At 43.7% G+C, this 26,827-nt stretch overlaps 2 protein-coding genes across 3 annotated transcripts in view; one reads left to right on the top strand and one right to left on the bottom strand.

Moving 5' to 3' along the window:
- Nucleotides 1–6,642, top strand: part of tmem98 (transmembrane protein 98) — an 8,679-nt gene extending 2,037 nt beyond the window's left edge. The window contains exons 2-7 of the mRNA XM_034711537.1: nt 130–370; nt 1,308–1,439; nt 1,973–2,006; nt 2,087–2,202; nt 2,294–2,353; nt 2,682–6,642. Coding sequence (XP_034567428.1) covers nt 240–370; nt 1,308–1,439; nt 1,973–2,006; nt 2,087–2,202; nt 2,294–2,353; nt 2,682–2,883 — 675 coding nt within the window. The 5' untranslated portion in view covers nt 130–239 and the 3' untranslated portion in view covers nt 2,884–6,642. The remainder of the gene's footprint in view (nt 1–129; nt 371–1,307; nt 1,440–1,972; nt 2,007–2,086; nt 2,203–2,293; nt 2,354–2,681) is intronic.
- Nucleotides 4,968–26,827, bottom strand: svilc (supervillin c). Of its 2 annotated transcripts, XM_034711527.1 has the most exons (32): nt 26,420–26,827; nt 23,448–23,951; nt 22,446–22,601; nt 22,169–22,333; nt 21,730–21,764; nt 19,976–20,037; nt 17,992–18,137; nt 16,494–16,731; nt 15,829–16,343; nt 15,579–15,708; nt 13,723–13,770; nt 13,027–13,101; nt 12,808–12,922; nt 12,694–12,726; nt 12,409–12,607; nt 11,998–12,164; nt 11,787–11,903; nt 11,575–11,711; nt 11,129–11,276; nt 10,830–10,975; nt 10,562–10,737; nt 9,023–9,167; nt 8,609–8,915; nt 8,378–8,523; nt 8,156–8,258; nt 7,866–8,070; nt 7,640–7,773; nt 7,393–7,548; nt 6,961–7,104; nt 6,771–6,883; nt 5,678–5,833; nt 4,968–5,485 (listed from the first exon to the last, which is right to left on the bottom strand). In XM_034711527.1, the coding sequence occupies exons 2-32, from the start codon at nt 23,723–23,725 to the stop codon at nt 5,396–5,398; spliced, it is 4,785 nt and encodes a 1,594-aa protein (XP_034567418.1). In that variant the 5' UTR covers nt 23,726–23,951; nt 26,420–26,827; the 3' UTR covers nt 4,968–5,395. The 2 variants fall into 2 exon arrangements, with proteins under 2 accessions (XP_034567418.1, XP_034567417.1); XM_034711526.1 differs by lacking the exon at nt 22,446–22,601.

Below are 26,827 nucleotides of genomic sequence, written 5' to 3'. Positions count from 1 at the left end.
GTCCAGCGAAAAAGGGAAATCAGGGAAATTTCATGCAGAATTATCCTCGAGTGTGACGATAATGTCACTTTTCTCCGGTTTGATGTCCCTCAATCAGACTAAAACTGCCAATTATTTCCCCCTCAACAGATGAGCACCCATCCATAATCCAGCTCGGACAATCGGCCGACCCTGATTGGACTGTTTCCCCCCTTCCAAACAAGTTGCTGCCTGCAGCCGCTGTGGAAGCTGGAGTTGCCATGGAGACGGTGGTGATTGTGGCCATCGGGGTTTTGGCCACCATTTTCCTGGCCTCCTTCGTCGCCCTGGTGGTGGTGTGCAGACACCGCTACTGCCACCCTCACGACCTGCTGCACCCCTTCGACTCCAAGTCAGTGAAACAGCACACAGCCTGTTAATCTGGGTGATTCTGTTTTTAAATCCTACAACTTTTATTAACATTTAAGACATTAAAGGGACTGTTGTGAAGAAAATATTGTGTTATATCACCCGTCATATGAGCTACAGGTTGTGTCATCCTGCATGAACACACCTTGCTTTAGAAAACTGCAACTATTCAGTCACTTTTTGAGAAGACTGGGAGTTTTCAGTGTCTTGTTTTAACTACAGTAGAGAAACAAGGGAGAAAGAGTTGCAACAAAGGCCCTCAGATCCGGGATGTTACGCTTCATGGTTAGCATCTTAATCCCTAAGCCACACTGGCACTCAATTTATGTGCCTCTCAACCTCGGTGGACTTAATTCACCTCAGCTATTAAGATGTTTTTGTATTTAGTGGATCTCCACCCTATTGATGCAGTGACCACTTTGATGACTCACTTTATGTTTGGCTATAACAGACTGCTGTCTCCATTGTGCTTAATTAAATTAAAGGTAGCAACATAAAAGGTTGTAAATCTACTTAAATGTTGTTCTCCACGGCCTGGAGATGTTTAGCATCAGCTATCCTTTAAAAATAGACATGAAAACTCTTCATTTAGCTTTCATCCCTCCTGCAGTTATTTGCTTTTGGCCTGTGATTGATGCACCTACCTCCCATCCACTTGTGCACTGTGTGTTTACCCTGTGGGATGCTTTCTCCTAACTCTAGCTGATCTATCACATCTACAGTTGCCTCCTCTGAGTACAGCAGCGTACACACGATATCGCCAGTCTACCTTAACTTAAGTACTCAGAAACATAAGGGCCCCTTTATCAAGTAAAACTCAACTCAAACTAAATTATCACTTCACCACAAGCAAAGCAATAAAACTGAGTCTACGGGCCTTGTAAGTTTTAGTTAGTAATCCTGTTTAGTCTTTTTTTCAGGCCCACGCAGGATCTGATTGGAGCCATGGAAACTCAGAGTGAGCAGTCAGAGCTGGAGCTGGACGATGTGGTCATCACCAACCCCCACATCGAAGCCATCTTGGAGAATGAGGACTGGATAGAGGACGCCTCGTATGTCTGATTGGCTTAATTGTGCAGGGGCGGATCCAGACTTTTTTGACAGGGGTGGCCCGACTGCTTATGCAAGGGGGACATGAAGTATATGTGGACATGCAGGCATTTTGACATCATTAACTAACATCTAACATTAAAGTCTCATACGGATGTTATATTCCTGTGTATATATTTATGACTTGGAAAAAGTAGCACAACAGAGTGGCAACATAAATCTTTTGGCTTTGATTCTTGAAGGACTCAAAAATAAGATATACAGTCACAATTTGAAGAACTAACAAAATTAAATGTGCTTCAATGAGTCCAGACAGTTAATTTAAAGCCCCACATCTGACAAGACAAATAGCCAATCATAGTTTAGCGCTTTGGTTGGCACCCAGGGGGGACAATCAGATTTCAAAGGGAGCTGTTGCCACCCCAAGCCACCTTTCTGGATCCACCCCTGTTAATGTGTCATCACATGAAAGTGAACAGTTCTGCACCTTGTCAAAGTCACAGATCAAAACTAACTCTGATTTGTCTTCCAACAGTGGGTTGGTCTCTCACTGCATTTCTATCTTAAAGGTAAGTTCATTTGATTATCATTTGAAGTCTACTTTTATTTGCACCAATTAGTGCTGCTAACCCATTTCTCCCACCTACAGATCTGCCACACCTTAACAGAAAAGCTGGTTGCAATGACAATGGGCTCAGGGGCAAAGGTCAAAGCACCAGCCAGCCTAAGTGACATCATCAGTGTCGCCAAACGCATCAGCCCGAGGTAGTACAGCATGTTTGATTCACCAAAACTCAACGTTAGCACATTTCTGACTCTAGCTAACGTGCTATATCACACCCTCACTGTTTCCCAGGGTGGACGATGTGGTCAGATCCATGTACCCGCCTTTGGATCCAATCCTCCTGGATGCTAGGTAATCACATTTATGTTACATTAGTCTTTTTAGCATGACTATGATTTATTAATGCCCCAACTAGTTTGGTTAAAAAGGCCTTTATATGTATAAAGACATAAAAACAAATGTTTTAAATTTGGCAGCGAAATGGTGCTTCCAAGACAACATCATATCTCAAAACTGTTTGTTTTTCCTCATGAATCAAATTGAGATTGAAGTAAAAACAAGTCAAATTCCTGTGATGTGTTTTTCTTAGTTTAAAAGAGCCTCCTGTTTAAAACTAAGAGCTTTTCATTCTGCAAAAATCTGTGTAAATAAATCAACTTGTCCTTGTCTTCCTCCACAGGGCCACTGCTCTCCTCCTTTCAGTCAGCCACCTGGTGCTGGTCACCCGCAACGCCTGTCACATGTCCGGCAGTATGGACTGGATTGATCAGTCGCTCCATGCGGCAGAGGATCACATGGTGGTTTTGCGTGAGGCGGCGCTGGCCTCTGAACCAGAACGATGCATACCTGGAGCTGACGCACAGAAAGAGCAGGCCATCTAATGCAAACACAGACAATCACAAACACAGAGAAGCAGCAAGAGGGCACAAAAATATGTTCAATTTATCCTTGAGCTGCATCTAGTCACAACTCTGTACTCAAATGATAGTGAACAGGTATATGTTCTGCAAAAGGTGTTCAAAAAGCATGCTTTCAAAACTCATCACCAGGCAAATAGGCTGTGATGATTGATGCAGAGGCTCTTATTTTGATATCTGACTTTGAAAGAGAATTTCATTTTTACATCATATCTTCAGGAGAAAATGTTCCTGGCTTTCACACAGCCGCATTTCTGCAAAGTTAATATCACATTCAAAAACAGATGGGATTTTGGTGTGTAACCATACAGCAGATCTTTAAAGCGTTGGTCTGCTGAAGGTGTAAGCTGCCTGCAAGTGAAAGGCTTTTGAAAATTTCTTCCAGAGTGCGCCATCGCCCAGCGGTGGGCCTAAATCCAATCTCGCCGTCACATGGAGGCTTAGTCAGCTAATCCATTCTGAGGAAAATAACACCCAGTTAGCCAGTGAACCCAAAGGGGCTCCAACACAGCGGACTAATAGAAGACCAACCTGACGTATTAACAATCTGTGTTATCAGCATGACCTGTGGAGGTTCAAAAACATCCTGCAGATACTCACAGTTAGATATCACCAGTCTGGGAGTTTTCAAGGACTGATAGTAATCGTTTTTAGCCACATCAGCAGCCTTGTAAACTTTTTTTTCCAGTTGAGTAAAGCCCTGTTGTGCCATTGCTGCATGTTATCATGTTTAATTAAGCTTGATATCTCCACCTTTGGAAAGTTAATATCTTTCTGTCGGTCCACTCATTGTTCCCAACGGATGAGTCTTAGCACTTTTCAGTGATCCCCTGACCTTTCTATTAGCATTAAAAGCAGGCTCACGTTGGTGATTTTAGAGTCTCAAGAACTTTTGCCACTGAAACTCAAGAACACCACAGGCTGAATCATTCCAGTTATTTCAGCAAGTTCAACAATTCCTTCTGCTAATCTCACTAATAGCATGTGATGGCATGCTAACATACCAAAAAAAGATGCTGAACTTTGTTGCTACTGAACATCAGCATGTTAGAACCGTCACTGCTAGCAACATACATATTAAGGACAACATGATACAGCCTCTAAGGGGTTGCTCCATTTGTTCCTATGAAAGCTGCTCAGTGGCACATAAAGCAATAAAAAAAACAATAAAATTACTCAGATCTTCTAGATAGCTTCCTCATTGCATTTCCTTTAGAACAGCCACTGGCTAAAAAACCTGCACATTAACTTTGCCAGGAAAAAAACTCTGAATGTGGCTGAACATTACACATTTAAGGACAACAATGATGTAAAGAGCTATCTAAGTGTGTCACTTAGAAGTAATACATCCTAAAGTAGCCATTTGCTTGTAAGCTAAGTTGGCTTCTTGAGGTCTTGGTGAACATGCAGATTCATCAACACAGAGCCACTTAAATGTTTGCCTAAATGTGTGCATTTTTTTAAAGTCACTCTAACAGAGTGATGCAAGAAACTTTTGTTCTTTTATCCTGACACAAAAAGACTCAAATGTGTTGAGATATTCAAGTGCAGCAGCTGTGTCTCTGCACCAGGACTCGAGTAATAATACTTGAGACTGAAGACATTCAAAGTGAGTCACCACTGACTGTCAAAGCGTTACTGTTAAAAACATTGATTATTCTGTCTGGAAAATTGAGCGTTTACACACTATGGGGAGTCGGTGTGTTGGTGTGTACCACTGTGTTGTGAGGATGCCTTGAACAGCATGTTGATTGAGGTGATGCAGAATTAGCATGTTGTTTTGGGCCAGAGGGATGCTATCAAAGCACGCCTACCTACTCTTCCATGCATAGCTAATAGTGGATCCCAGAGGGGTCTTAGAAAGGCATTACCCACAGCCACAGTAAACACATGGACTTAGACTACAAAGCTCTGTGCACACAAGGCTGGTAAATTAACTCATAGAGGCATTGACAGACAGATAGGTGTAAAATACAAGTGAGTCAAACATGTTTTAAGACAGAGAGTTTGAAGATCTCTGATGAAGGATATTGATTGAGGAGAAAACATTTAGAAAGTGGTAAGCCTTTATTTTTTTTTCTTTGTTTACATTGTTTATTATAGCATTGATCTTTTTTGCAAGCACTGCTTTGTTTTCTCATCCTTTCCCCACAGTTTGTTACTGATGTCCTTTCCTCACTCCCACACACCTTTCTCTTTGTATCTCTCATTGATTTGTACAGATAAAATGAAGTTTCATAGGAAAATGCGTTTTGTTTTTGCTCTGAACAATAGCTACGGAGAAATCCACGTCTGATAAAAAGTTCACACACTAATTGACATAAATAAAAAGTGAATTCCTTTCCTCTTTGCATGACGTGAGCAGTCCTTTGTGCAGCAGCATGGTGCTAATACCCCCCTGCCATCGTCCTTTTCTGGGTGGAGGAGGAGGAGGAGTAAGCCCCTGCTGCAGGAGCGTCAGTCAGCCTCCGCTTGTCTAACAAAGCAGCCCTTTGCTTTTCTTCAGATCAATTTGTTTCCAGCTTGGCAGGGAGGCGTATTCATCTCTCTTCATTTCCAAAATAGTCTGAAATGTAAATTTAGGGATACATTTATGAAGGGAATGATGTAAAAATCAAAAAAATGAGTTCTAAAGTTAAACTGAACCTTATCTCAGGATTTAATTATAAACATGAGTGTTTTAATATCTAGTAAAACATGGTGAACACTGCAGGCTGCTGGTTGAAAGCCGTCACTGCAGGCTGCTCAATCTGGTTACCTGGAAGTCCTGATCAGACAGGTAGACTTCAAGGTGCTGGGGGTCCACTCCTTCAGGTAAGGGGCTCCGCAGCAGCTCCTCCAGAGGGTACTGGGTCTTCATAAGCTGGGCCAGGGCGTCCTGCACCAAGGTCAGCTTCACCGGCCCTGTGTCGCCCTGGAACACAAATCAAACACACCCAGGGACAGACACAGAGATATAGATAAGAATGAGTTTATGAGTGGAGAGTACGGTATCTCTACAAGTCTTTAATTACGGCATCCAAAAATGTATTGATTGCACTTATATACAGAACAGCTACTGTGGCAGCCAATTCCAAACTTTTAAAGGGTAGAAAACAAAAAAACTACACTGCAATCATGCCTCCATTTATCTGGATTATAATTAAAAAGAACAGGTCAAGGCTTCCAAGTCATGGGGTACTTAAGAGGGACAGCTCCGTTCGAGAACAAGATTCAGTTTTCTGTGACTACATTTGAGACTCATTCATTGGAGCAATCAGGGACAGAATAAACACTGGAGGCTTTGAACCAAAATAAGGTTCCATTACTTCTGCATTTTTTTGTGCTTGCCCTTTGATACTGTTTTGATATTTTCAAGAGATTGCAAAAGAAAGAATGAGAGGTTTTAGAATAGCGAATGATTGCTTTTCACTTTGTAAAAGGGCACAGCCTCAGATAAATTATGATTCAGGATGAATACCTTTTTAAAAAGCTCTAAGCTGACGGGAAAAGAGCAAACACATAATCACAGCTGCCGCAAAACTCTTAAATAAGGACAAAACAGACTACAACATGATCAATATGTAAAGTTCTGAGAGAGCTGGCAAGATGTATGGTATGTGCCAAACATGTTACCCATAATACTTGATATTAAGAGACCCTATTTCTCTTCTCCTATGTCTATGTTAAGCCCTTCTTTTGTTATGAAATGTGTAATGAAAGACAAATAAATGTCAAACCATCTCTGTGAAGCCTGTTGTTTCAGATTTAATCTACCACAGGAAAGACCTACATGTCACCTCTGCAGGACTCCTTTGATCTGGTCCTGATTTTTAATGAGACACTGATCCTCAGACCGGTTGTGTTTGTACCTGCGTGTGGGCTCCGCTGCTCCTCTCCCAGCGAGGGAACACATTAGTGAAGGTAAGAGGCTCTGACCCCTCAAAGATGAGGTAAGCCTGCGGTGGGCGTCTTGGGTTCATTTCTGGAATAACAGGAGAAAAATCATAAACAAACAACCAACAAAACTGAACCCATTCCCTTTCAACACTGTCCTCTTACCTTTGCAGTACTGCAGGGCCGTCTGCATGGCGCACCTTCTCTCGTTGTGCCAGCAGCTCCATGCTGAAGCCGAGCTCTCCGTCTGCTCAGGCTGACCCCTCTGCCAGAGGTAGACCTCCAGACGGTTGTCCAGAAGGAACAAGGCTGGTGCACAGATAAGAAAGACAGATGGGGAAAAATTAGCAGGTAGCTTTTATAAGTCTGGGTTTTTATGGCAAGAGTTAGAGCTTTAGAACCACTGGAGTAAAATATCTACACTTTAATTAAAGTGTGTTTATGACCTCATGTCTCCGAAAGGACACTGGAGTCATATATAAACCAGCCTTAAGAGTTCAAATTAAATTGCTCTCTTATCTTTTCTTCAATCTTTAGTAGTAAAACTTTTGATGAATTGTGAAGGAGCTTTTGTGCCCTTACTGCTGGTGCTCTCACCTGGCTGTGGAACAGAGTACAGGCTCTCCTGGGTGAAGGGCATTGCCATCACAAGCCCAGGCAGCCGTGTTGGACTCTGCAGCTCCTCAGCCTGGAAACTCCCCGAAGTTGTGCTCAGGTGGAAAAGGCGAGGTGTGAAGTTATACTTTCCTGGATCTGAAACAAGAGCAGGGATGCTACCTGTTTAACTCTGATTTTTAAAGAAACGTCTAGCACAGAGAGAACAAAAGTCAAAGCTGCTCTCTACCTTGGAGCATGCAGTCATACGCCTTCCTGTCCATCTGTCCAAGTGCTGTCCAGAAGTCTGCAGGCTCTGAACCCTCCTCCACCACCTGCACCTTCACTTGGTTGCTTTTACTCAGACCCAGCTCCGGTGGACACCTGATAAAAAAACAGAACATTTACAAACTAAGAAATCCTTCATCATTATGTATTGAAAACACAATTCCCTGTTCCTGTTGTTTGCAGCTTACATCTGAGTGAGGCGCTCCACTGCACGCTTGCCAACTTCTCTGATGCTGACATGAGCTTTACATCCAGTCCAGAGGTACAGCACCCCCTCCTGGCTGTTGAGCAGCACAACAGAGCCTCTGGACCTCAGACCAGCACAGCAGCAGCCCACTTCTAACAGAGAGCCCTCCTCTGGGAGCTCTCCTCGCACGCAGAACAGACGCCACTCTGTTTGAGCAGACACAAAAACATACTTTTTAACACTTTGAAAAACAAAAACAGATTCAAACAGAGAGAACTAGCCACACTTTACCTGTTTGAGTGGACGCCTCCTCTCTCTTGCCTTTGTGAATGACCAGGCCTCCCTGGAAAAGCTGCAGGAAACAGGGGGGCTCCTTCCCCTGAGGCACCACCATCTTTAGAAATAAACATTAAGCACAAAGGCTTTAAACAAGAACACTTTTTGAATATCTGACCGACTGATTGAATACTTTCCTCCCCTACAACAAGTGCTGATCTATTTTGAAGGTCATACCTGTGACTCTTCCTGGTTATTCATCCCAATGGATAGAAAAGCAGCCGTGTCCCGCCCGCTGACACTTGAGTGACAGCCCCTCCACAAGAACAAGGCGGTGTGTTCTTTGTGTTCTGTGCTGCTCTCATCAGAGCCGTTCATCTTATCTGAGGCAGAGAACACATCAGTCAAGAAGAAGAATTTGACATCTTTGACATATTTACAGCTGATGCTCTCGTCAACTTGACTGACCGACAGTGTTGATGCTGTAAGTCCAGCGAATGACGTAAGAGTCTCCTTCGTGAAGCTGTCCCGTGCTCTCTACTGGAGTTTCACTGTCATCAAACTCCTGGACGTGCCAGGTGTCCACCGCAACCGTGCTCAGCTCCATCTGACCTCCTTCCTCCAGCGTGATGACTCCGTGCCCCCTCTGCACGTCAACCCCTGCCAACACGTTGTGGACCAAGCCATCTCCTTTTGCTGACTCACCCGACACGAGGGCTTTAGCGTCGCAGGCGCTCAGGAGGTCTGATGACGGGGGAGGCGTAACTGAGACGGGCTGTGAAGAGATTATTGTAAACATGACACACCAGAAATCTTTATTATTTTACCTGACGGTGTTTTTTGAGCTGTAACAGAAGATTAAAGCTCATCTGTGGCATTAACCTGCACATCCTTGTTCACAGAAGCCGCCTCCTCTGTGCCTGCGCTCTTGAACGTCCAGTCCAGGAACTTTCTCCTGAACAAAGCCGTCTCGTTGTGCTCTGAGACGCAGCCGAACAACGCCCAGGTGGGACGTCCCTCACCCCTCCTGAGGACAGAGTGAAACCTATCATTTAGTGCATTCAATATCTTTAGAGATAATTATAGTACAGTACAATGCAGAGAATATAGTCTTCAAAAGTTTGATGTAGAGTGTAAATAATCTCTGTTTTGTGTCTCAGCGCCTCTTTCTTTATGAAAACCCATCAATATTCCACACTTGTGCTCCAATTAATTTTCTCCTTTAATTTTGCACATTAATATTGGCCCTCCGGGGGCCAGTTTTTGAGGGGATGTTTGCCTCCAATCTATCTGAGATGTTTGAGATCAATTTACCTCTTTCGCCTGCTACACTTTTATTTAAATGATCTTGCTAATACAGGCTTAACAATTAATAAGAACAGGGTGATACCAGCTGGTCTTGGAGCTGTGAAAGAGCTTAGTGCAATGCATTGGAAACCCCAGCAGGCACTTTCCCTTTGAGGATGGGTCTTAACGTACTTAGATATCATGCACCTTGAATTCTCAACAGCCAGAGTTCATGTGGTGAAAGAGGCAACTATAGAGATTTGGCAACTGACTTCTGCAAAACTCAAAAGCCTTCTACATTGATTATGTTGATATATGGTGGCCTGGAATGGGGGGTAGGTGAAGTTTGGGGTTTAATTTCTTTATAATTGTTGTTTATTAATATTGTTTTATTATTATTATGATGTTTTGTTTTGTTTTTTCTCCTTCCTCATTTGTATAAGGTTATCTTTTTGCACAAGCATGATGTTGCTGCTTGCGCTGATAGTAACAACCTGCATACAAATATCAATAAAGTAAAAATTTGATCACAAAAAATAAAATAAAATGTATTCTGCATGTTATTTACTGCAAGCCAGACCTTATCACCACACATGATTTGTTATGCTCCTGCGTGAGAGCACATTCCTGCAGCACAGTTCAAACATCTGGGAAAAGGCCTTCCCCAGCAGAGTGGATTAATACCCGTGGTTTTGCAGAGTGCACAGTAGACACACTGTAGACAGTATGATCTACTTTATGATTAGACTGTGTGCATCAAAAACACGGGGTGTGGGTCCACTTGTTTGAAAGCTCACACAGCTGTCTAACACCAGCTGCAGCCTGAGAGCTTGTGGAGATTGAATTTCACCACATGTCTTGTGGGCACAATGCCGTATGCTGGGTTTGTCTGCAATGCACAATGGTTTTATTATGTGCAATAAAGAGATGCCTGCAGATTTCTATGATAATTCATGCTTTGTAGGTTTAATGCTTTGTTTTTTGTGTCTTTGGAGGGGAATTAAACCTCTAGCTTTTATTTGCTGCACCAGAATGTTCTGTTTGTTCTTCCTGTAATGAGCTCTGATATCGATGTGCTGTTATTTTTCTTTGTGAAGTATGGACTAAAAGCTTTACTCTGCTGTGTGAACTCACAGCGGCATGCCAGGGTTATTCTGTGTGGGATCCAGTGGATTGACTCGACAGTTGCTGTAGTCGTAAGCTCCAGCCCACACTTGGTGACTCAGCTGGAGAGCAATGTGCAACCTGCTGAGAGAAACATCCTGCCCGGTCCACAGGTACACCTCACTGCCGAAATCAAACACCAAGGCCTGGACAGACAGACAGAGCGTTACTAAAACTGACCTGAAACAAAAGATTAACAATAAATAACCCACAGGAAAAACCAGAGCTGTTGTCAGACCTCATCGGAGCCCAGCAGGGACACGCTGGGGATGCAGGCCCAGGCTTGTTCATGAGGCACCAGTCTGTTCTCCACCAGCCTGTAAACACAGTTTGACTCAGAAACGCCTCGTTCAAAGAGCTCATCCTCCTCTTCTGCACCGGCTCCTGTGGAGAGTAGAGAAATGCTGTACAGTCAGCCTGAATAAGACTTTCAAAACACTAAATCTTCAATGTGTACAAACTGGTCTCCACTTCAGTTCTTTTGTATAAAGATGTGACTGAATATAGAAGTGGTTCTGAAACATGAAGTCTTCTCACCTCTGTATTGTGTCCGTCCGCCTAGAAGGCTCCAGAAGTCTGCGGCCAGACTGCTGTCACAGTTCAGCCCCTCCTCCAGGTGGACGATCTGAGAGGCCTGACAGCCAAGATCTGTGTGACTGTGGATGAATGATGCCAGCTCAGAAGCCTGGAGTTAAGGAGACAAACAGACATCTGGAATTGGATTCAACAAAATAAATGAAACAGTGTTCTTAAAAGGACGTTATGATCCCTGGTTGTAAGCAAAGCAACTCTGATGGGGATTAGATTCTGTGACATTAGATTTCTATCATACTTAAATCAAACAGCAGATCAAAATGACATCATGCCATTTTGGTCGTTGAACCATAAATGGTGACTGTGCCTTGCTGCTTCCTTTTCTTTGCATGATATCTTCACATTCTTTTTCTAACAACTTCTTATTTTTGTTGGGTTGTCCACAGTACCTTGGCTTTTTCTTGTTCATTGGCAAACTCTCCGCTCCACAGGATGCAGTGCTCCGGATTGACCAGCAGGAAGCAGTCTCCACTGTTCAGAGAGCGTGCTGAGGGCTCCACCAGACGCACCTGGATATGCCGCCTTCCTGTCCACATAGGGAGCAGTTAATACAAAAACCTGAACACAAAAAAACCCTGAAATAAATCAAATCTTTTCTGACCTTTGATGTGAATGAGCATCAGGGTGCTGAAGGGGGGATAGGATTTAGTATTCGCAGAGTCTGAGGAAGAGGTGACGTCTTCTGATGGGACACAATGTGAATCTGAGTTCTTGGACTCTGTGCAGAGAGAGAGTATACGCTGAGGAAGCTGAACGCAGATGTAAAAGTAAAAACGAAATAAATAAAAGACTTGTTAAATATTCCCACTAACTGTTCTCTGCTTGCATCCTCTCCTCAGGTGCTGTGTTGGCTCTCTCTCCCATGTAGTCCTGCCTGACGTCCTCCCTTGCTGCCAGAGCCCTTAGAGGGTTTCTGGAGCCCTGAGTCCGACGTGACGGTCGCACAGACCGCCGGTGCTCTGCTACAGCTGAGGTCAGCCTGAAAACACACACACACAGACAGCAGTGATGAGGACTCTTCTACTTAGGCAAAGGTACTCAAACCCCACTTTGAAATGTATGATTCAAGGAGAAGTCCTGCACTGAAAATGAAACTTAAATAAGAGTATAAAAATCTTTAAAGAAACCAGAGAACAGATGGGTACAGATTTCCCTTGAGATGTTTATAATAACATGATGTCACAAGCTGCTGATGCTAAAATCTGTGCTAAAAGCAGGCTCACATAGGCGTGTTGTTCTGGCAGAGAACATCCAGGTCCTGCTCGCCCTCTGCTGTTGCAGCATCTTCACTTGGTGGCAGGGTGCAGGCAGATGGAGGTGACTGATCTCTGTAAAAACCTCCATCAAAAGCATTCGATTCCTCAACAGGCATCTCCTCCTTCACTCCGGGTGGAGACGCTGAGATTGGTGAAGTCTCCTGAGCTGCTGAGAAGACAGAACAGGTGTCATAAACTCAAAACGCTGCAGACTTAAACGCCTTATATCAATGAATCGTTTCATGCCTTTACCTTCAGACTGCATCAGAGACTGCACAGAGATTTCTGCAAAGCAAACACAACAAACAGTTCAGAGAGGAGCGTAAAGAAAACATTTCATCCTGCTGCTGAAAGTGCTGCTCTAACCTTCATCCGTGCACGTAGCAGTGACTGTGGAGTTCATGTTGACAAATTGCCCGGCCTGCTGCTCGTTCACGTCTTTGACCTCGTCCATCTGGAGATCATCCTCGGGTCCCTTAGCCTGCACAGAGGCAGATGTGTTAACACGAGATAAAGATGAGCTCTTCTGTAGATTTAAATATCAAAACCATTAAAAGACTTAAAAGTAATACCAGCCTGCGTCACCTTCTGTCTCCACTGTGGCTGTGTCAGGTTCTTGGTGGGAGAGGCGACTTCCTGTGCCTCGAAGGAGAGGTTCGACTGAGGCGAAGCGAAAAGAGAGTAACATGGATGATAAGGTAACGGGTGAGGAGTTCGGTTTGGGAGAGTGAAAGCAGGCGTGCAAAACAAGGAAAGAAACACAATGCAAAACTAAAGTTTGTGTGCGTCCTTTTAAGATGATTATTTCAGCCTCACTGTAGTTTGCATATCTTCAGGGAGGCAGAGGTTTTAAAGGGAGGATGAAGTTCTCTCAAAACTCTCAAAACAGTCATTCAAAAAGTGAAATCCGACAACTGGCAAGATTTAGAAACATAAATTGAACAAACAGCATGTAGACTGTGCGATGTGATGATCACTTCTTAAAAAAAAAGGTCTTGTTAGTGAATATTCACATGTGAGCTGTGAAACTTTCCACTGCATACACAACACTGCAACCAAAAAGAAGCAGTTAAACCTGCCATGCAGTGGATCGGACTATTACCTGGTTGAAACACATGATATATTGGGGCGTACTGCTAGAAAAGACAGAGGCAAAGACGGGCTCCTGCGAGAGAAGAGGAGTTAGAAGAGAGAGAGAAGAAGGCTAAAGCGGTTGTAGAATTAGTAATGGAGATAAATAATGGAGATGAATGCGTTTGAAAGCGTGAGTGAGAGACTTACCCAGCACTGAGGATTGACATTCTCCACATGAGTGTGATCTGTCTCTTCCTTTAGAGGGTGGTGTGAGGGGAACAGGGAGGAAGAAAGAGAAATTGAAATGCTTGAAAAAGTATGAACAGCTGAGGTCAAAGGTCACAAGATAAACACTCAACCCCCTAAATATTATGTCTGTTTACATTCCTCATGTTGTTCTGACACAGTCAAAGCCATCTCAGTAAATAAAAACTGATAACGTATTCCCCAGTAACTCAAGTCTGATCTCAAAACATTTAGCACCCAACAATCCAGAGCTCTGTTGCTAAGAGATGCTGGATCTCTGGTTTCACTGGAATAACAAATACACTGATCACTCCCCAACCTCACTCCTCTCCGTCTGGATTAAAAGAAGGCAGCAGAGTGAACCCAGAAACCTTCATACTGTCTATGAAGTCTTATTCCTGGACCACAACACTGAAGTTTTCTGTATATGCATGTCTGACTATATGTTACCTTTAACTTTATAACATGGCATGATTGTAGTCCATGATTTTACAATGAATGAAGTGACAGAGAGTTTGCTTGTAAGTAATTATTGGACATATTAATTTAAATAAACCCAGAGAAGAAGCAATAATTGGCAGTGGCGTGTCCAGAGGGGTGGCCAAGGGTGGCACTGGCACCCCTTGAAATCCAATTTGCCACCAAATTTCAAAGTCAAATGTGACTTTGAAAAATCATCTTGTCCTTAAAGAATTAAGCTTAGAAGATTTCTGCCACTTTGTCATGTTTTGGTTTTTTTTAAGTCAAAAGGAATAACAACTGTTTAATACTTTAATGAAAGTAGGTTGTAAGGACAGAAAGGGTAATGTTATTTATTTGTAAATGCACTGGCCAAGTGGCGGTTCTGGGGAGGGGCCAACAGGGGCCAGTGCCCCTGTAAAACTGATCCTGGACCCCCCTGTGGCCCCCTCCACATCAAAATAATATTATACAATAAAAAAAGCTTCAGTATCGCAGCGATGTTACAGGCGGAACACATGTTCGTGGCACTTGGTTCCAGTCCCTTAAGAGCGCTAAGGGACTCATGTTGAGTTAAACAGCCAAACAGCTGCTGTCAGTCTGCATTTTGATCTAGTACACAGTAGTATATATATCTAGTATAAAGGGATGCACTGATGTTTTGCCAGTTTGTTCTCAGCCGGTCCTCGCCCTTCTCAGTCTCTTTTGTCAGGGTCGAATGTGTCCCTCTGACAACACCCTTGGCCCCAGCCTGGCCCCCCCGGCAAAATTGGTCTAGAACCGCCACTGCACTGGCCACCCCTGCCTATGTGAGAGCCTCAGTTGTGTCACCCCGGTCAAAAAGTTCTGGACATGCCCCTGATAATTGGTATGTGTCAACTTCAAGTTTCTGACCACAGTGAAGTGAAAAATAATAAGGATTTCTGTGTTAATGCAAAAACATATACCTCAAACTTATACGCAGAGAGATGAAATTTATATCTGATCACCTTATCTTGTGTGCACATGACAGTAACGTGTGAAGAAGATCATTATTCTGTATGAATAGGTTAACTTGTGCACTCAAGATAATAAGAGTGTGTACAAGATAACTGGTTTCCATACAATAAATATCTTGTGTGCACAACATAACAACTTGTGTGTAGAAGATCATTTGTATTCTCGACTGCTGCACCGCCAACCCTCCACTGAAAGTTCAACTTTATCGCTCTCTGCTGAGAGTTTGATTCTCACTGACTCCAAACTGGATTACAGAAAGCTGCAGCAGTTACAAAGAGCTGTCCCTTTACAGACAAGAGCAGCTGCTTATTCTGAACCTGTGGTTACCTTACAGAGCGACGTATCAACCCGTCTCTTACCTCACATCTGCTGTTGTCTGTCGTCTCCTGCAGTTTCATGCTGTTGTCCACTGGGGTCACCTGAACGTGTCCAGTAGCTGCGGTTTCTTCATTTGTCTTCTCAGTGCTCTCCTCCTCATTTTGATGCCTTCTGTTAAAGTATTAAAATAAGACAGCAAATAAATAAACTGTATTAAGCTTAATGTAGCAGAAGAAGCTAAATCCTCAAAAATATCACCACTGATGTAAAAACTGAGTTCTAGATACTTACTGAGCCCTGCCGTTTATCTCTGAGTTGTTTCCCAGCTGCTCGTCCTGGAGGCCGTCCTGCTCTGACAGCCCTCTGATCGGTGTGCAGGTGATGGTTTCCCTCCTGTTTCGAGCTCTCTGCCTCCAAGGAGCAGCAGGCTCCACACCTGAAGCCGCCCGTCTCTCTCTTGGCGGCGGTTTCGGGATTTCCTGCAGGTCTGTACACTCCACCCTCCCTCGTGTCTCAGGCTCTTCACAGCCTCCACCGTTCTGCACATGTCTGGGCGCTGCATCTGTTCGCCCACCCTCCGTCCTGCAGCTCTTCTTCAAGATGCCTCTCAAACCGGGCTCCGAGTCGTAGCGCTGCAGGCCCTGCTGAGTGATGCCACTGAGCTCTGACGGCATACGACCAGCATCCAGTCTTGGCTGAGAGAGGCGGAGCTCACTGGGTTTTAGGTTGACAGATGAGGCCTGCTGTCTGTCGTGCAGGTGAGTGGACAAACTGAAGACGGGAAGCTGAACGGGGCCTTTCTGGAGCTGGATGAAGAAAAGTCACAAGGTTATAATGTCATATTGTTATCTCAGACTTATCATCTTCAAGTCTGATACAGCTTTCCATCAAGCACCCTGAGGTTCAGTGTATGAAACATGTGAAATCAGTATTAAGTTTTGGCTTCATCTTCTCACCAGGTTGACCTCCTCCACAGTGATGGGCTGGGTGCGGTACCGAGCCCCCTTCTGCCTCCGTCTCTCTGGAGGTCCCTCAGCAGGGCCACCCCCTTCCTTCCCTGGCAGGGATAGTTTGTTGAAGAGGGCGAGCTTTTCACTCATGCTCATCTTACAGCTCTCATCATCGTCCTCCACCGGCTCAGCCTCCACAGCCTGCACAGACTGGGGCTCCACTGGTGGAGCTGGTTTTGGGGCACTGCAGGAAAACATGAGAACATGTAGATTACTCTGTTTATTCTATGACTTATTGACGAAAGAGAATGACAGACATATGCCACATAGACCGACCTGCTGTCAAAGCTACTCATTAGGAGCAACAAAATTGGACTCCATCAAGAGTATTATAATAATAATAATAATACTTTTATTTGTCTAGCACTTTTCAATACAAGTAACAAAGTGCTTCACAAAAACAATAACAACACAGTAAAAGCAGAGAAGCAATAAAAGCAAACTGACAGTAAAAGCAGAGAGATAAAACATTAAAGATTAAAATAGATTCACAAAATAAAAGCTTTACAATAAAAGTGTGTCTTGAGTAGTGAAATGAAATTAGGGACTGACTCTGCAAGTCTGATTTCCTCTGGCAGGCTGTTCCACAGTCGGGGGGCTATGACAGCAAAGGCCCTGTCGCCTTTAGTTTTTAGTCTAGACCGTGGAACAGCAAGCAGAGCACTGCCAGAGGATCTCAGACTGCCTCCTGGTTTATGGGGGGATAAAAGCTCAGAAATGTATTGAGGGGTGAGTCCATGTTGTGCTTAAAAGTATCTTAAAATCGATCCTAAAAACAACAGGGAGCCAATGTAGGGATGCTAAAGTTGGGGTGATGTGGGAAAATGTTTTTGTTCTAGTTAAAAGCCAGGCTGCTGCATGTTGCAACTCAAGTCCTGGTCAAAAATGACTCCAAGATTCCCTGCTGAAGTTTTTACGTGTATAACTAAATTATCTAGGTTGGGCATGATGAGGGTTCTTTTTGCTGCTGGGCCAATTAAAATAACTTCTGATTTATTGTCATTGAGTTGAAGGAAGTTGTCTGCCATCCATGATTTTATTTATTCAAGACATTTGTGAAGGATTGCAATATTTGACCGGTCACCAGCTCTCATGGGGAGATAAAGTTGCGTGTCGTCAGCATTAAAAATGGAAATTAATATTATATGTTCATATCATATTTCCAAGAGGAAGAACAGAACAGAAAATAGTGTTGGACCCAGAACTGCACCCTGGATTAAAGTGGATTCTCAAACTTTAAAAAGCAGTAATTTCAATGCAGGTTAGCTTGATTACCTAACAATACTCTTTACAAAGTGAACCTACATCACATAGCATAGCTGTGATATCATATTACTTTTTAGTAGTAGCCTAAAACATGAGAAGTTTATCCTCAAAATATGCTAATATAAGTTTGCACTGAGGCTTTCTAAATGGCTCTCCACTTGGCATAAAGCTTCCCCACCTGATTGCCACGATTTCCTCACAGGTGATTGGCTGAGTGAGAAAGCGATGGTCGTTACCGCGGCGCACCCTGCGCTCATGACCCACACTTCCCTGCCGGGGCTTCAGAAAGGCCGAGGCCTCGGGGGCAGCAGCCTTTTCCAGCTCCTATCAGAGGAGACGAACATCATGTTAATACCAACACAGGACATGTGACGCTGGTCTTTTATATACAGGTGAGACTCCAACATTCAGGTCACACAGCAGCCTCAGTCAGCGGCCTAAATAAGTCATAAAGGGGACCACAGACATGGCAGTGAAAAGTCCCTCTCCTGATGTCTCCTGTTCTATTTGTATGGACAGATGGAGGGAGGAGAGGGAGGGGAGGCAGGTCAGATGGCTGGTGAATAAAGCAGATAGAAATGGCAGCCCAACAGGTCAGAGTGAAACCAGAGCTCTGCAGGCTTCAGTTACCTCCGCCTGCCTCCATGCAGCAGCAGGCTAATTATAACACTGCTGCTGTGGTTGCTAATGGTTATACAGTTTCAGCCACGTTTTCACCTGATGCTCCAGAACTCAAACTGAGCATGAGGCGAAACGCAGGAACGTAACTGTTGAAGAGAAAATCCACAATGTGCTTTTATCTCTTTTATAGAAGCACAATAACAAGCATGAGGCTGATTCAAACGTGTTCACAGCTTTATAAATGTAGTCTCTCTTTTAATAACAGACACAGTGTAGCAAGGATCAGGGACAGCACCTGTTTGACCAGTCATATCCCTCAACATGAGCAGGTTTGTGTTCTGCAGGCTCAGCACGGGTTCATTATGAGACTCAGACTGAAAGGTGAGCAGCTGAGGTGACAGAGCTTTTTCTTTGGTGTTATAACATCCCAAAAACTAATTAACAGTCCACAATGTCAGATTTTAATCTTTATTATTATTACTTTATTACTTATTATTCTCTAGCTTAGTCTAGACTAGTCTTTTGACTTTGCTTCTCTTAATAAAGTAAGTTGATAGATGTGAGGTCTACTGAACGATGACACCGCTGATGTTTAGACTGAAATCTTCAAAGCCTTTACTTCAACATGCATTTTATGGGCTGCCTGGTATTTTATAAGCATTCATTTTAGTCCCACACCATGTTTAAGCTCTTTAACTTACATACTGTTTTCATGTTGCTCTTATGTTAAATCTTTTCTCCAGTAGAATTAATGTGGCTTACTTATTTGAGTGGATACAGTCTCCCTGGATTAACAGGTGTGTGAATAACTTCAAAAGAAATTAAGGAAGAGGAAAGTGCTTTTGATTTCAGTGGTAGCTTTACCCAAATAGAAGAAATGGTGACTGGAAGAATCACTGGAGTTTCAGTGCAAAGATAGCAGACATGGAGGATGAGAAATAAACAAGGTAAAACAAGAGAGAATGAAGCCGCAGGTTAAAATGGAGCAGATATAAAAGGAACAAAACCCACTGACTCATTAATACAAGTAGGCGGTTTGACTCTGCCTTGATTATAGCATGAGATCAGGATTGATCGCAGCGTGTTATGTTGTTGTTGTTATTGTTGTTGTTGTTGGTAGTTGCCTGGCTCCGAGAAAAACAGAAAGCAATCTTGTTGTCTTTGCAACAGTAACATCAACAACTCAGAAACACAAGGAGGTGAGGATGATTGACTCTACTTTAAGTCTTCTTCTTTGGGTACTCTGTTGTCCTGAGCTCATGAAATGTGGACTTCTTAGATGTTTGTAGTTTTTGCAGAACAGCAACCAAAGTAACTTCAGAATACTTTAACTTGTAGTGGAGAAACTGAGCTGAATAACTGAAGCTTCATGACCGATCATTCGGCCGTCATTTCAGCGTCATGTGTGAAATAACCTTATGACACTGACTCCCACAAGATCGACACACACAATGATTTTAGTGTCAGGCGCTAGGACAAACCGCACACAGCAGAGAAGCTATAAGGATCCTGTTTCAGAGCTGAGACAGACATAGACTCACTTTAAACAAAGACATCTTGGCTGCCACGCTCATTTTGGCCCGGTCGTCCGTTTTCACGTCAGCTGTGAAATAAAAAAAGAAATAAATCATCGTGTCAGTGGGATTAGAGACAACACAGCTTTCAAACTTTATCACTGAATGAAAGAAGGACTCAATAATATTAACGGGAAAGGGAATCATGAAGGCAGTGAAGAACAGGACACATGGTGAGATTATGATGAGGCAATAATACAAAAGCAGTGTTTGTGTTCCTTAGTGGTGTTCAGATGGATGTGAGGTGTTTGAAGAGATAAAAGCATATCCCATTATAAGAAAATACAGTTAGAAAGAGTGGAAAATTATAGTTTAAAGTGTAGCCAGGTTAGGATTCTTCTTCTTTTTTTATCCCATATCAAGGTCCATCATCTTAAAGCCCTTCAGATTGAATTTATGACCTTCCAGAGAGGGATTAAACTACTTTTCAAACTTATAGAAGTTAAAGATAAGAAGGCTGCAAACACAGGTATCAGCCAGATCAAAAACTGGCCATAGCATTTAACCCTGCACACCGACCAATCTGTGGAGGGGGATGCAGCTAAAGATACGCCACAAGGAGGCCAGTAGCATGTGCCGGCCCCCTCATTTGTATGCCACCATACATTTTATTGCCTTTCATGAAAATATAAGCACAAATCATGAGGTAAATAAAGGAACGGCTGTTTAAAAAACCATCTAACTCTGTTCTGGTTCAAAGTATCTCCTGAAGGCAAAGGTTTCTATGATGTAGCCTCTCCGCTGCTGGCAAACACAGTGACGCTGCAGTATCAGAATAAACTATGTGTACCACAGGTATAGGGTTATGAAGGAGGGAGATTTTATTTTTATAAGATATATCTAAACTGTATTATTGGTACTTTATCTAGGTAAAGTATTTCTCCCTGTGCAGACATTTATGAATGATCTCATGTGTTCAGTTGGGGTTGCAGTTTTCTCTTCCTCGGACACTTCTTTAACTCAACGACGTGGTGATAAACTGCTGCCTTCAGACTGATGACACCATCACACATCATCTCTGAGGAACCTTTTCCATCGCCTAACTTTACATATGGATATTTGAATCTTGTTCACACTTGAGCTTCACCCCACCAGGTTATAAAAGCAGAACTGAAGCCAACCAACAAACAGAGAAAGTACTCTATCATGATGCACTGACAGGAGCCTTGAAAGTGATCCTTTAATGCTACACCAAGCTGATATATTTAATCTAGAGGAGGTACACCATAACCTGTTAAAATGTAGGATCATATTTCAACTTATGCTTGCTTTGAAAGTTTTCGCCTGATACCACTCTGTAGGCTGTACTTGTGGAGTTAATGAGCTGCAGAGCGGTCAGCAGAGGGTGAAGGGAATAAACTTTATAGCCTGAAATGTCCAAACGGCCATAAAATCTATTTATCATATTAGTTTCTGCACAGTTACGATGTAAATTCATAGAAAGTCGTTGCAATGACTTGCTTGTGATCTTTTTATGGTGAGGTTAAAAGGTGCACTAACTTAGCACTGCTCCACTGCGCACCTAAAGCTGTCATCACAGAGGAGATCAAACATTATGAGACTCAAATTTTAACCTGCATAATTCCATGAGCCATTAAATGAGTGTGTGGACGCAGCTCTACAAGTTAGATCCAATCATTTGTTTTGGAAGCAGTGTTTTTGTTAATGCTGCCCTTTAATATCTCACAGAAGAATTGAGCCCTCATTCTCAGTGTATTTACCTTTTTGGTTCTCCTCCTCCTCTGCGTCCCCCATCCTAGAAAAGAGAACAGAAGCGAAGCATGAGATCACCCGGTGACATACGAACAGGGAGGTGATGTCAGATTAAACCACCGGCTCCTGTGTGTTGTCTTTCATGTCCTGCTCCGAGCTCACAGTTCATGTCTTTGTGCTTGGAACGATCAAGATACTGGGGAATATTTGCATGCTGGGCAAAGCAGCACTGTTGAGATCACGAAGGAGGGTAAACACATGCAAACCACAGCAGTCATGAGGGTGAGATTTTTATCTTCAAACACACATCAAACACAAAGCAGAAAGCATCGACTGCAGGAAAACTTCAAAAGGATGAAATGTTAATGACACATCAAATGTAAAACACAGCAAACAGGGTGTTCTTTGGGTGCCTCATGTGCAGAGACCACAACACACAGCCTTTACCCGCTGCTCTCCTCCATCTCATTAGCTGTGATTGGCTGCGTCCTGAAGCGCTCGCTGGTCTTGCGGCCGCCACCCGACCCACCAGGGAGGTATCGCCGGGTGCGTCTCCGGCCTCCCTCGGAAGCAAGATCCAGGGATGAGGTGGTGCGCCCATCATCAGGGCAACTAGTGTCCACATGGACAGAGGAGGAAGAAGAAAGGGAAGGAGACATTGAGGCAAGGACAGATATCATCAGAGAGGTACACAGCTGGATCACACACATGCAGGTGATCATACACTTTCTCAGGCTGTGCTCCGTTCCCTGTCTGCTGCAGGAGGGAGCTCCTCAACTGGCCCACTGACACACGAGTGTGGAGCTGCGGGGCATCAGGTCCGAGAGGGACGGGGCACCCCTCCCCGCTCAGCATGCTAGCAGAGGCATGGGAACCCTGCCTGGAGGGGGAAGGAGGTGAGGATGTAGGAGGCGGAGGGGCGAGGGGATGAGGAACGGAAAAAACAATGTTGAACCTTTCCAGAAAGAGCAGCTGAGTATGTTTGCAGCTCGGACTGGGAGAGGTTGTGTTTTTATCTGACAGTAAAGGTGGTGGTGGTCAGATCAGGGGAAAAAGCACTAAAAGCATGAGGGGAGTCAGACCGACTCACAGTGTGCTGGAAGCCACAGAGGCTTGATGCCAGGATGTGCCGAGAGATCACCAGCAAAAAGTCTAGTTTGGCATGTTTGGATTCCTAAATGGGTTTGACTGAAAGTTGCAATTTTTTTGCAGTTAAATACTGAAAATGTTTTCCAGATCAACCCATACAATAATAACACATAAAGTACATCCATTAAGTCACACAAATCTTGCTTAGGAACTTTTTCCCCTTTAACAATCACTCCTCAGTGAGGATGTTGATATTGAAGCTTCTCTTTAATTAGTAGTTACCAAAATATCACCCACAGTGTGTGTCGGTATAAAGTTGGAAAGGACTGAAGCAGCAAGTGACAGGTGTGGTGGAGGTTAGGTGGAGGGCAGGTTGATTCACATGTGTTTGGACATATTAAGCTCCAAAGACATGTTGTGCACGCAGGTTTTTTGGAAGCGGGCTTATGGAATGTTTTTTACAGATAGGAAACAGATTTCACGTTGCTGAACACTCAAATTTTGCTGACAGTTTATCTCTATCAGAAACCAGAGATGAGTTTACTCTTAATTATGGGATCATGAGGCTCTAGATGAAGCCTGTGATTTTGACATGACTCTCCTGTCACAGGTTAACACCACTGCAGACGTGACTCACCTTCTCGTGCGGTTGGACTCTGCGTTGTCCACTTCCAGTCCATTTGTAACCTCTCGTGTCCTGCCGTTCACTCTCTCACTGAGCCCATCCGAGTTCAGAGTCCCTCTGTGGGCTCTGGTACCTGGGTCAGACAGCTCCTTCCCATCCCTCCTCACCCACTTGGAAGGAAGCTCCTCCAGGTTGCCGAAGCGCTCGGCTAGTTCTCGTCTCCTCTCGGCTTTGTAGCGAGCGATCCGCTCTGATCTGGGCTCCAGAACGGGATTCTCTGTAGCGTCCATGCTCCCTCAGAAGAATTCAGTCAATTCTCCTCGAATGAATGTAGAACATTCAGGACCAGAAGGCAGGTGTGTTGTTCTTTCCTCACTTTTCAGCTAAGGCAAAACTTGTGGGCCAAACTTTCTTTCAGTGAAGTTCAGATCCATTGGATCAGGAGTCTCAGTTTGCCGACAGTCTGCCTTTCAGGGGTTGCAGAATAATTGGTTCCTTGGTGGATGAGACATCGCCCTGGAAGAGGAAGACAGCAAACAAGTAAGAAGCATCAGCAGTCTGCCTAGAATCATCGATGAGCTGCTCCCTTCAGTACATATGAACTAATTGCTATTAAAGTGCATCATTCATTCAGGTCCTCTCTCTCCTCCTGTTAGAGTCTGTGTAAGATGACCCTCACCAGCCTGTGGTGCCATGCAGGAATCTCCCCTTGCACTGAAACACAACACCTCAGCAGCCCAGATCCTCTTTGGGTCCAGGTCTCGGTGGCACAGTTTGCAAACCTGCTGCTCTTTTCCACAGTCAGTTTTTTTCTTTCTGATCAAACACTATCCAACAAACTGCCTTTATGACAGTTATCTCCCAGATTAGAGACAAAAAATAGAGAAAAGTACAGTCTCTAATTTCAACCTGCACTCATATACATTAACCAAATTAGTCCCAGCTGGCTCCATGGTTGCCTGGATGTGAACACAACACAAACAATACCCAAGGCTGTAAATAACACATAAATATAGAACTGATATGAGACAATATGCGTTTAAGGACAGCAGGTGGCCGTCACTGACAACGTTCAGAAATGACCGACTGTGAGCTGACAAATAACTACAAACATAAATGTGCGTTTGCACGTGTGTCTGTGTGTGCCTTCCAAAACTGTGGTTGTCAGCATTCCTGCAGCAGGAAGCACAATGGAGGCAGAACAAAGAGGCATGAGCCGAGGACTTAGTGCAGCAGAGAGATCTGCTGCAGGGCTGAAAGCTGCTGGTGGCAACAGAGGTCACAAAGTAACAGATGCAACTTTTTCAAAAGTTTATTTTATCAAGTTTTCTGCTCCTTCAGACTGCAGGCAACAAGATGATGTACAGTGAGCCAAAAACAGCCAAGCATGCTGTAAATAGGTCTTTTTAGATCATTTAAAGGCAACATGTAAAGCGTACATAAAAGATACTGAAGCCTTTGAGAGCTTTAGTGAGCTGAACGGTCAGATTCAATGATCCCTGGCATAAGACAACAGGCTCAACGACTGGCTTCAGTGTTTGCACACCAAAACCCTTTTGCATTTTCTTTAAATACAAACATTCAGCCACTCAGAGCAAAAGTCACTTCCTTGTGCAAACCCAGAAAGAGCAAGCATCAACAGTCTCGCTGACGCCACAGTGTTTTCTGTTTTTGTTGGCAGAACACGTGGACGACCAGAGAGCTGCCGCACTTGTTTAAAGAGCAAAAGAAATCATGTGAAAAGCTGGAGGATTTGTCGACTGTAGGAGGAGAGTGCCATCCAGGCTCAACGTGGATCATGGGCTTCTAATCCAGCAACAAGTAGTTAACGCCTGCTCGGAAATAAAGCTGCTGGATGAGCACACAGGAGTCTTTCTTTACCTACTTAGGAAGGGAAACCTCATGAATTCAAATAAAATGTTCAGAGGGTTTAACAGAGGGGCCTTTAGTGCTGAGCTGAGGATATAAACAGAAATCCTCCACAATGAATTCCTGAACAATTCTAATATCACTGTCAACAACCACCTTAGACCTGTGGGACTGTAGATTTCTGTAGCCTAAAACAGGATAGGAGTAAGTCTAATAACGCTTGTACTGGTCAACCAACCTGCACTGTAGTCCTCTTTGAAACCCCATCATTCCTGCACAAATTATCTGAGGCCTCTCCTTCAATGTCAAGTGTATGGACATACATGGCAAATGTGACTGCATATAACACATGCATACTGGTTAAGCATCCATGCACTGTCTAGGAAAAAGGCAGGGATGTGTGGAATTAACATTAGCAGCTGCAAACACAGTTATGCATGTCTGATAACTACATTAAAAGTGGGTGGCCACAGAGATTACCTGTAATGCAACCGCTAGGATCTCTTTATTGGGGATGTAGCACATTAACAGCTACTCAAATGACATTTTTAACATTACAGATTAAAAAAACTCCCACTATTTCAAAGGATTGGGCAAAGATGCAGAAGAGCCATAACAATCATCTTCCATTCCCAAGAAAGGGTCGTGTATAAAGACAAAAAATGGTAGAATTCAAAAGTAGTTATTTCATGTATTCATAATAAACAGAAATAAAGTACTAATGAAATACAATAAATCGTAATAATCAGTATCAAAACCAACTATCATTGTAGTTCTTCAGTTTCTACCATGCGTAATTCGTGCGTAAACTGTGCGTAAAACCTGTTGTTGCATCCAAAAACAGAACAACTGAATCGTCACTGGTTCAGGATATTTTTTTGACAACACGACATAAAACTCTTTACATTGTAACCCAACACCATGACCTCTATATCCATTATGAAGCCCGAACTTCAGCAGGCCAGACAGAACCACCAACAACTCTTGAGTGCCTGTAATAAGTGACCGGTGATAAAATATTCACAACCTGGTGCCAGTCGACAGTCGACTTCGTAGCTCATTTTACAGTACATTTAAAAACAGAGAGAGTAGAAAGAAGTCAAATGTGTACTTACATGCACTGCACGCCGCGTGAAGTGGACATAAAAGTTTCCGCAGCCCTGCCTCAGACCGCCGGTCCCTCCCCACGCGAGCTGTCGCTCCAAATGTAGTCAGAGTGGCAGCTGTGGACGGCGCTCCGTATTAAGCGGGGAGTATAAATAGATGGACGAACCGTGGGGAGCCCCTTCCTCTGTCCAGGAAGCAGCAGAGAGACGCTGCTGCTGTACCCGACCTGTGCTCCCATGAGTCACAATAAGAGCCCTGGGTTCAAAATCAAGTTTGGAGGCAGCTTGATGCTCAGACGGGGTTCACTCCTGAACACAGTCATAAATTGAGTCAACAGGAAATAAACAGATACACCTAAGGATATTTATTAGACTGGGATACTTGGTTTTGCTTCTGGGGGCTCGGACATCTAGTAA

This window comes from Notolabrus celidotus, chromosome 20 (genome assembly GCF_009762535.1).
Source record: "Notolabrus celidotus isolate fNotCel1 chromosome 20, fNotCel1.pri, whole genome shotgun sequence".
Lineage (NCBI taxonomy): Eukaryota > Metazoa > Chordata > Actinopteri > Labriformes > Labridae > Notolabrus > Notolabrus celidotus.
This window is presented reverse-complemented; position numbering and strand designations above follow the sequence as displayed.

Excerpts from the sequence above, each read along its gene's own strand:
- svilc (XM_034711527.1), bottom strand. The coding sequence starts at position 23,725 with ATGGACGCTACAGAGAATCCCGTTCTGGAGCCCAGATCAGAGCGGATC. Across the intron at positions 7,774-7,865 it reads GTGGAGCGCCTCACTCAGAT|GTGTCCACCGGAGCTGGGTC; the intron begins GTAAGCTGCAAA and ends TTTTTTTATCAG. Across the intron at positions 5,834-6,770 it reads GCAGCGGAGCCCACACGCAG|GGCGACACAGGGCCGGTGAA; the intron begins GTACAAACACAA and ends TTTGTGTTCCAG.